We start from the raw sequence: 10,771 nt of genomic DNA on the forward strand, positions 1-10,771 counted from the left end.
CATACTTAGTTTTTTATCAATTTTGTAGGAATTTTGATAATCTTTAAAAAAATTTTTTGAAATTTTATGGAACACTTTTTCAAAAATTAGACAAAACATGGTTGGCCTATAATTTGAACAATCCTGTATATAAAAAATCTATTCTCCAATTTTTGAAATAAAAATACATAGTAAAAAAACATAACCTCCATACTCAATTAGTGACTTTGGCAATTTTGTAAGGATTTTGATCATTTTTTAGAATTTTTTTGAAATTTTATGGAACACCCGATATAATGAACATAATTCGCACCCTCTGACAAACTTTTTGTATTTCAAATTTTGAGTTTTTTGTATTAACACTGTGTTAAAATTTATAAATTTCCACTATATTATTTCTAATTGTGTTGAATTACAAAAAAAAATCTCTAATCAGACTAGAAACTATACATTTTTTGATCATTTTGGTAGTAATTTTTGCATGTGTCTATAATTTGAGTTACCTACCTCTTTAAAAAAATCTATTTTTTTAAAAATTTTCCAAAACATGGAGTTCTTTGATTTTTTTTGCACAGTTGACCTTTAATTTGAAGAACCCTGTATATAAAAATTCTATTCTCACTTTTTGAAATAAAAAATAATCTTCTTACATGTTAGGATTATAAAAATTGATTTTTTTTTATAATGAGACAAAATACATAGTAAAAAACATAACCTCCATACTCAGTTAGAGACTGTAGCAATTTTGTAGGGATTTTGATCACGTTTTGGCATTTTTTTGAAATTCTAGAAAAATCTGTATTTAGTCCAAAACTGACCGATTTTTCTCATTTTCGCTAAACTACTAGTAAATTTTTATTCATCCCGTATGAGGATCATTATCCACATTCCAAATTTAGTCAAAAAAAAATGCAATTTTCCCAGAACTCCGCCACGAAATAGGCGTTTGGAAGCGCGCAGCGGCCTCTTTAAGCAGCTATAGCAAAGACGAAGACACCGTTAAAGAATCCCTTCTTCGTCGAAGTACAACCCTTTTGGGCAAACTCAAATTAACCGCCACTAACACAAGTCCCACCATTGAAAATTACACCACCAACTTGAAAAATCTGGAACGCCAGGTGAGACCACACCACCAATTTGACCAGATTTGAACCCCATCAATTCTAGTACCCGATCAGAAATAAAGCTTTATTGATCAAATCCGGTATTACCTTGAGTTTGGTCATTTGTGTCTTTTTCCTACACTCAATTCCGGCAATGAGTAAGTATAAATGTGATAATACTAGTACTAGTATTAGGGTGTGGTAGGTATACTAGGACTAGGCTGGACGGCATTGCTCGGTGCCCTACTATTGCTACTCTTGTACGACAAGGAGGACATTGAGGGGATTTTGGGACGCGTCGAGTGGTCAACACTACTATTTTTCGCTTCGTTGTTCATCCTAATGGAGGTACTAGTGCTAGGGTTGAATCAAAATTCTGATCAAGATGTTTTAGGCCTTGTCTAGGTTGGGTTTGATCGATTGGGTGGGCAAACAAACCCAAAGTGTGATCATGTCAGTTGATCAAGATTCCCGTTTGACAGTTGCGATCATTCTCATTTTGTGGGTTTCGGGGATTGCCTCGGCTTTCGTCGACAATCTCCCCCTGACGACAATGATGATCCGAATTGCCACGAACTTGGCCGACGATCCCGAACTCAACCTACCGTTGCAACCCCTGATTTGGGCCCTAGCTTTTGGGGCGTGTCTTGGAGGTATTGTCAAATTTTCTAGGGTTTTTTTCGTTATTAATTTGGTTGCAGGAAATGGCAGCTTGTTTGGATCATCGTCAAATATTGTGTGCGCCGGAGTGGCCGAACAGCACGGCTACAGATTCACTTTTCTCGAATTTACTAAGTAACTTAGTTTTTCAAAAAAATTTTTTGGTAATTTTTGTTTTCTAGACTTGGCCTCCCTGTCACGATCACAAGTATGGCGGTCATCACTGTTTATTTAACTGTGTGTCATGTGGTGTTTTGTTGGCACTAAATTACATGTTTTTTTGAATCGTCCTGTATATTTTTTATTGCATTGTATTGTTGTAATTTTGTAATAAAAATAAATTATTATTGTCAATATTGATGAGTTTTGGTAACCTTGATCACAGGTAGTAAATGACAAGCACTTTTACAGATTTTTTCAAGTGAGCCAACTTAAAAAATTAAAATTTTTGAATCGAAATTTTGATACTTTTCACGCAGTTGTACCAATTATCTCTTCTTTAAAGTTCTACGTATTTGAATATTTGTTTGATTATCTTATCAATGGAAAACTGACATTCATTTGTTTTGTTTTCAATTTGAACGATGCAAGCGGTAAGTCGTCTTAATTATGATTAATTAACAGAATTTTGCCCTAAATTAAGATAAAAAGCTAATCAAATTCAGTAATTCAATTAAAAATTAAATTGTAACACTGCAAATCAAAACTGAGATAATTTTAATTTAATTGAATTAAATTAACTAATATTTGTATATGATTATCGTATCAACGGAAAATTTGTCTTATTTTCAATCTGAAAAATGTATTTGACGAAAGTCCTCTTAATTATAATTAATTATTTCGATTTGTGACTAATTGGGTAAAACTAATTAAAATTATTAGTAATTTCAGAAATGAGATAAAAATCAATTGGAAATAGTAAGTTTTTATAATTAATTAGTAATTACTTAACCTCGTAGGTTGTTTTACTCAGTTTTGCTTTTTATTGTGATTCTTGTTTACTTTTAAAAGCTTTTCAGTCTATCACGTCAATATTTTGACGGTTCAATAAAAAATTGTTTGGCGTCACAATTTTACAAATAATAATTTCTTGCAAACCTATTAGCATCTAATTAACCAATTCACGCATCCATTTTATTGTTGTTTACAAAAAATTTTAATGCAACGCACTTATGGTTTTTCCATAACAATTAAAGCTATAAATAAATTTTTGCAATATTTTTTTTGTACAAGTCATGTGTTTGTCACTTAGTAATTTTCTGTCCAAAAAAATGTCAATTCGATTTTTAGTTCTTACGTCAGCTATTTAACCGGATTTGTCATATTTACTATAAATTACGGATGATAGAGTACTTAATTTCTAGTAAATATTTAATTGGAATTGTTTGTAAAAATTTCTATTACAGAAAAATTATTACCAAGTAAAACAATTAGTCAGAATTGAATATTAATTAATCTCCATTAATTGGAGCAATTAAATGACTAACACTACAATGCAAACAAACCTAAATAATTAAATTTTTTGTTTGTGCTCTTAATTAATCCTGAAGAAGACCGAATTTGTCAACCGAAACTAATTAAAACATTATACATTAAAAAAGTTTTGATCAAAGTGACTTTGAAATTCAGTTGGTAACTCCATCATTTGGTAAAAAAATGTGACGTTTGTGTGAGAGTCAATGTCGCCAACTTAATTTTATAATCATAGGTCACTTTGATTATAAATTGTAATCTCTCTATAAATGCGTCATAACCTAAAAAATTAAAGCGGTAACGCCTCATTTAGTTGACCATCTTAATTTATGCGATTTTTTTTAATTCATTGCTTTAGGGTAAATAAAATCCCATATGTATCTTTTGCTAATTATAAATGATACGTTTGATTCGAATGAAAAAATGTAATTAATCTGATTTAATTGTAATTAATTTGGCCTTCTAGATTCGACGATTAATTATAGGACGCAGGAAATGAGTGCACTGTGACGGATAAATATTTGAAGAAATCAGGGAAAATCCTGACTTAGTAACATGGTTTTGTATTTTTCATTTAAGTATAAAGAGAATGGATTGTGAACGTCCTGTCATTAAATTTTATTGTATTTACTTGGGATTTTTCAAAGTTTTGTTGATTTTCTAATGTTTCTAACCTTGGTAATGGAAAAAAATGAAAATTCACAAAATCGTCAAAATTAAACAATGTACATTTTTGTTATGTGAGCGAAAAATTCGCTTTTCAGTTAAGTAAAATGAACAGTTTTTAATTAACTAATTGAATTGTTTTGTTTCTTATGCCTTTATACTCGTAATTAATTTAACTTAGGTGCAGTTTTGCTTGCGATAATTATTTCGAATTTTTTAGATTAGAAATGTTTTTATTGATTTTGTAGCTTAGTTTGAATTATTAAAAATTAACATTTTTAGTACCAGTAAAATTATTAATAATCAGACCAAAACGAAATTTTGCTTGATATTTATTAAGTATTAAGTAAAATTACAACAAATTATGTAATTCAGTTTGTGAGAATTGAAAAATTAGACAGTTCTAAACAAAGCATGTTATTTATTGTTTCGATTAATAAAAGTTTAATAAAAGCGCACGCAAATTCGAAAGTAGTTGCAATTATTTAATCAGTTTGTTTTAAAAATATCCAAAGAGAAAACATTGTCAACAAAGAAGGATAAACAAAGTGTGATTTCGTGATAAACAGTGAAAGGTTTTTGTACTGTTTTTATGGTAAACAATGAGCTTATCACAATTGAAATTTGTTGACTCTTTAACTACTCTTGTCATTTTTTCTTCTTCTTCGTGTTTTTTATGTCTTTTTCGCTGTATTTCACGTCATTGACATTTTTTGTAAAAATTTTACGACTCCTGCAACCTTGTCTCCAAGTTCCTAAGAGTTTTATGACTTTATTTGAAAAAAAAAAACACTAAATTTTGGCGCGTAATTCAAACTAGTGATTGTTTCCAATGCCACAAGTGCAATAATGAGGCCACAAAGCAATAAATAAGTAAAAATACATAGCGCATAATTCATTCCGGGAAGGTACAAGGGCCATGGACGCGGTTTCTGACGTGGAAATTTTTCAGTAATACTTTTCCAATCAAACAAACGCAGAAATGTCAATCTACAAGACCGTCATCGTAAATAACACCATAATTACCGACTAATACGCAAACACAATGAAAGCGACACTTGTTTTTTTCAGAAAGTAATTAAACCAGATTATAAAAAAATAATCAGGAAAAAATTGTCAAAAATCTTTAATTGTTCAAGTGACGCAAAAAGAAAAAAAGTTGTTTTCTCCTCCCATTTTGCACAAATTTTTTAACACAGTTGGGCAAGTGCGTGAAGCAAGCGAAAATTTTGACAAATCCATGTAAGTAAATTGAAATTTTTTCCCTACTTAAATTGTCATTTTGTGAAGATTCCTCACAAAAAAAACCTCTAATTGTCGTGTTTTTGCGTCACGCATTTCCGCCAAAAATTCCGCATTTGGAGCAAATTCACTCATGTTAACAGTGTGGAAAAATTCGGAAAGGAAGTCATCTAATAAAATAACACGTGTAGACTTTTGCATAATCTGTATTTGTATTAAATGATTCGATAATTTCTTTCACTTTTTTCCAAATATTATTATATCATTCTTTTCATCGAAAAATAAACGCTGATTAGGAATGCTTCGTTAGCACACCTTGACCGTCACCTTTCTATGGTGCACAAATCGGGTGCGTAACGTGGATTTCGTTCAATCACACTGTTTGGTTTTGGGGCACGTGTGGCTTTGACATATACGTGATTTTTATTTTTTAATTACAAATAATTCAAAAATTAATTAAAGCACTAGAACCAAGTGTGAAAAAATTGAGAAAAATGACCAAATCATAATAACAAATGCATTTTAAATTTAAAAATTGAGATATATTTTTCATTCTACGAGGTTATAGTCCCCAGATAGGTGAAACGATTCTTGCAAAAAATAAAAAAATCGCTTTAAATTTTAATTTTTTAAGGGTTTGCTTAAATAATTTCTAACATAATTTTAGCTATAAAAAATCAAATATGCCTTGTGAATTTCCAAAAAAACTATTTTTAATTAGCCGATGATTTTGAAATTTGGTATGCAGGCCTAGATATTGATTTTGAACAATTTTTCCTAATAACTTTTGTCGTATTTGCCACATAAAAAGTACTTTACTCTATAGAAAAATAGGTTTTTTGAAAATTTCCAGAGCATACTTGTTTTTTCAAAACTAAAATTATGTTAGAAATTAGCTTTGAATCGAGCAAGGCTAAACGTCAAAAAATAAAAATTTAAATTAAAAATTAGTAGTTTCACCTATCCAGAGACACACTGTATATGAGTGTAAAAGTACTTTTTTACAGCCTATTTCGTTCACTTTAAGACGATTTATAAGAAAAATTATTATGCTCCAATTAAGGACAATTTCCTGCAATTGCGTCTGTTAAACTATCATTGGTGTATTTTTGTTATCAATTAATTAATTTAATTAATTCAATTAAACTATTTGGTTTTGTTTTAAGATAGGTCAGGTTTTGAAATATGCGTGATTTTTGAACAATCTGTAATTAACTTACTAATTACAAATAATTAAAAAATTAATTAAAGCACTAAAACCAAGTGTGAAAAAATTGAGTAAAAAGATCAAACTCAAATAACAATTCATCAAATATTTGGTAAAATTCGGTTTCCGATTTAATTTTGAATTAATTAATAATAATTACATTTTAAATTTAAAAGTTAAAATAAATTTTTCATTCTACGAGGCGATGGTCGATACAGTGTGTCCCCGAATAGGTGAAACGACTCTTGTAAAAGATAAAAAAAAATTCGCTTTAAATTTCAATTTTTTGAGAGCTTGATAAATAATTTCTAACATAATTTTAGCTATAAAAAATCAAATACGCCTTGGAAACCTGTTTTCTTTTAATTAAATTAAATTAAATAGGCCCCTACACCAATTTCCAAATCATAGGCCAACTATGATTTTTCATTTCTTTTCCAAGATAGTTGCTTTTTAGTAACAACCACGTTAAAAAGTTATTTAGTAGGATATAATAATCTAAGTGTGAATTGTTTTGTTCATAATAAAAGAACTGTTAAGAATAAAATTCTCTGATTTGTAAAGTAAACATAAAAAAATAAAAATCATAGTTGGCCGATGATTTTGAAATTTGGGCCTAGATGTTGATTCTGAACAGTTCTTAATAATAAGTTTTTTGAAAATTTTCGAAGCATACTTGATATTTCAAAACTAAAACTATGTTAGAAATTAGTTTTGAATTGCGGGGCTAAACCTCAAAAAATTAAAACTAAAATCGAGAATTCTTAATTTTTTACAAGAGTAGTATATAAGTGTAAGAGTACTTTTTTACGGCCTATTTCGTTCACTTTAGGACAATTTATAAGATAAATTATGCTTTAATTAAAAATAATTTCCTACAATTGTATCTGTTAAACTATCATTGGTGTATTTTTGTTATTAATTAATTAATTTAGTTAAATCAATTACACTATTTGGTTGTTTTAAGGCACGTCCTGTTTTAAAATATGCGTAATTTTTGAACAATCTGTAATTAACTTATTAATTACAAATAATTAAAAAAATAATGACATCGCTAGAACCAAGTGTCAAAAAATTTAGTAAAAAAAGATCAAACCCAAATTCACTGGGTCAAAAATTCATCATATTTAGCAAAATTTGGATTCTGATTTGATTTTGAATAAATTAACTATAATCACATTTTAAATTTAAAAGTAAAGTCATTTTTTTTATTCTACGGGGCGATAGCCGTAGATGGGCGATAGCCCATATAAGTGTAATAAAATAACACTTCTTACAAAAATTACAAATTATTAAACAATTAATTAAAGCACTAAAACCAAGTGTAAAAAGATAGCAAAAATTAAAAGATCAAACTCAAATTCACTAATTTGTTAACAACTCATTTATTTTGAAAATTAAGGAATTTGTTTCAATTTTTTCCATTTCAATATTTTTTCAATATTTCAATTCAAGATTTAAGTACAAATTAATTAAATTTTAAATTTAATTAACTTGCCCCCCCCCCCCCAAACGACGCCCATGATTCTATAGAATGTCCCCGGATTGAGTTTACGAGAGGAAAAAAAAATATCTTTGATTTTACGCCAAAACTACAAAAAAAAAACATTTTTTGCTTTACCTGAAACCAGCAAATCTGTAATTAAAATTTCATTATTCTAACTCAGTAGAAAGAAAAGTCCATTTTTCTCTTGATTTTGAATTTAGAATAATTTTTTATTTTTTGACAAATGAGTTTTCGCAAGTTAAATAACAAAAATATTTGTGAAAAACATAATTTTGATAAATAGCAACTCAAAGAAACAGCTTTAAGATAAAAAACAGTTATTTTTAACAAGAACTATCATTATTTAATTAATAAATTAATTGTCAAAGTGACATACAGGCTGCGCCAGAACTCGCGTCCCAAAGAAAATTTTCAAGTAAAGTAAGATACCAGGAACATGAAAAAATGTTTTAAAAAATTCTATCTGTAAAAAAATTTTGACATTTATTTTTGACATTAGACATTTTTTTTATATCTATTCAATGATACTGATGATCTTGTATATGTTTTTTTACAATTATTTAGTAAAGAGACAAAAATTTTGCCAATAAAAGCCACAAATAACATTGAACAGAGTTACAGCTTCCTTGTTTCCTCTTCTAATAACCTGTATCAAAAAAACTTGGAAAATAATTTTTCCAACAGAAATAAATAGAGTCAAAGTGCAAACTTTAAACCCTCATATCTTGGAAATTTTGATAAATAAAATTTTTTTAACATTTTTTCCATGTTCCTGGTATGTTATCTTACGAGTTCTGGCGCAGACTGTATAAAAAAATTATTATTCCAGAACCGTATTTAACTTTTTTTTGAAACACAGTCCAAAATCAAGAGAAAAATTAACTTTTTTTTCACTGAATCAGAATAATAAAGATTTGCTCGTTTCAGGTAAAGAAAAAAATGTTTTTCCTTTGCAGTTTTGGCGTAAAATAAAAGATAAAAAAAATGTTTCTCTTGTAAACCCAATCCGGGAACATACAATCAAAATTGTGTCAATTTTAATATGAGTTCAGAAAAGTACTTCTTTACGGCCTGTTTCACTTTACGATGTTTTTTTAAGGATATCACAAAAATAGCCAACAAGGTAAGATAAATTATGTTTAAATTTAGAACAATTTCCTGCAATTACATTAAACTATCGTTAGCGTACTTTTGTTATTATGTAGTAGAAATATAAAAAAAAATCGTATTATTTATCTTCTCTTGCGATGGGACTTTTTCCCTCTGTCCAGTCCAGACCATGACATTGGTTGTGTCTCGTAATAGCCATACCACCACCCATCAAACTGTCCCACATATAATTTGCCCCCACCTCCATCGACTGATAACTAACAATTCTCTTTTCGTAATGGAGACAGTGCGCTCTTGCCTTCTTCGCGACGTTTATCCTTAAGGACGATGTGAGTGGAGCTTCGGAGCTTTCGCGTACACGCGGTGTTCACAATAAACATAACAGTTCGAGAAGAGAAAAAGGATTTGCGCGCGCGCTATGTTTATGTTTTTGTGGTGAGAAAGGTAAGAAAAAAACAGGTGGAATCGTGTGATAAAATCATGATAACGAGGGATTTGTTGATGGATGCGAAAAGTGACGGTATGGCCGAACAGTTTTCTTTACACTAATTATATAATTTTGCAGATTTTGTAATCTTGGCGAGTTTTGTAATTTATTTCAGAATCGATGCATACGCATAAGATACGAATTTATTTACTAATTAGCAATTATTTCATAAGAATTTTAATTCGGTTCTATTTACCTCAACAAACCAAGCATTTCCGTTCGTGTAAAGTAATTAATAAAACAATTTTTGATTATTAATTTTCCCAATTATTGAAACAATTTCTATTTAAACTTAATTAGAATTTAATTTTTCAGATTGTAATGACATTAAGAGTATTTACCAAAAGAAACAAACCTGACCTAAGCTAATCAGAATTTTTTTCTACTTAATTAGTACGTAATTGTAAATCAGTACCCTTTATTGCAAACTTTGTAAATTAAGTAGTCGTAAATATAAAAAATTAAACTTTATAAAGTTAATTAATAGACTGAAGTGAAAACAATAATTACAAAAATTAAAAATTTGAAAATTGTTTTAATGAAATTTTCCAGCTTTTGTAAAATTTTTAATTAAATAATAACTTATTTGTAATTAATTGCTAGCAATCGTACTTGTAGTTTCAATATTAAAAAAAAATTGAAATCGAAACTGAAATGTTTTTGTAATTATAAATGTAATTACAAATTGTGTAATTTGATTCTGAATTTTGCTTATTTTTGCTTATTGCAAAAAAAAACTATCGTAACTGAGCGAATTAGAATTAGTACTTAATTGTAATTAATTAATAAATCAGTGTCCACAAACTTTGTGAATCCAAGTAGTCTTAATTATAAAAAGTTAAATTCTATAATGTTAATTAATAGACTGAAGTGAAAACAATAATCAAAAATTAAATATTCGAAAATTGTTCTAATCTAATTTTCCAGCTTTTGAAATTTTTTTAATTAAATAATAACTTAATTGTAATTAATTGATAGCAATCGTACTTACAGTTTCAATATTTTTGAAGAAATTGAATTCGAAATTGAAATAATTTTGTAATTATAAATTTAATTACAAATTGTGTAAAATTTAGAAGTAATTTAATTTTTCTAAATTTGATTCTGAATTTTGCTTATTTTCAGTGGTGACATTAAGAGTTTTTAGCAAAAAAAAACTAACGTAACTGAGCTAATTAGAATTAGTACTTAATTGTAATTAATTAATAAATCAGTGCCCACAAACTTTGTGAATCAAGTAGTCTTAATTATAAAAAGTTAAATTCTATAATGTTAATTAATAGATTGAAGTGAAAACAATAATCAAAAATTAAAAATTTGAAAATTGTTTTAATCTA

At 28.2% G+C, this 10,771-nt stretch overlaps 2 protein-coding genes across 2 annotated transcripts in view; both read left to right on the top strand.

Moving 5' to 3' along the window:
* LOC123008582 (P protein-like) overlaps positions 1 to 2,096 on the top strand; it is a 6,555-nt gene extending 4,459 nt beyond the window's left edge. Inside the window, exons 8-13 of the mRNA XM_044404454.1 lie at positions 904 to 1,097; positions 1,147 to 1,240; positions 1,288 to 1,430; positions 1,477 to 1,735; positions 1,784 to 1,877; positions 1,925 to 2,096. Coding sequence (XP_044260389.1) covers positions 904 to 1,097; positions 1,147 to 1,240; positions 1,288 to 1,430; positions 1,477 to 1,735; positions 1,784 to 1,877; positions 1,925 to 2,009 — 869 coding nt within the window. The 3' untranslated portion in view covers positions 2,010 to 2,096. The remainder of the gene's footprint in view (positions 1 to 903; positions 1,098 to 1,146; positions 1,241 to 1,287; positions 1,431 to 1,476; positions 1,736 to 1,783; positions 1,878 to 1,924) is intronic.
* Positions 2,097 to 9,219: 7,123 nt separating this feature from the next.
* Positions 9,220 to 10,771, top strand: part of LOC123008994 (scavenger receptor class B member 1) — a 29,875-nt gene continuing 28,323 nt past the window's right edge. Inside the window, exon 1 of the mRNA XM_044405076.1 lies at positions 9,220 to 9,391. The gene's annotated coding sequence lies outside the window, so the exon portion shown is untranslated. The remainder of the gene's footprint in view (positions 9,392 to 10,771) is intronic.

Source organism: Tribolium madens, unplaced genomic scaffold (assembly GCF_015345945.1).
Source record: "Tribolium madens isolate multiple individuals breed KSU strain unplaced genomic scaffold, Tmad_KSU_1.1 Scaffold_71;HRSCAF=194;Tcas5.2_LG6, whole genome shotgun sequence".
NCBI classification, from domain to species: Eukaryota; Metazoa; Arthropoda; class Insecta; order Coleoptera; family Tenebrionidae; genus Tribolium; species Tribolium madens.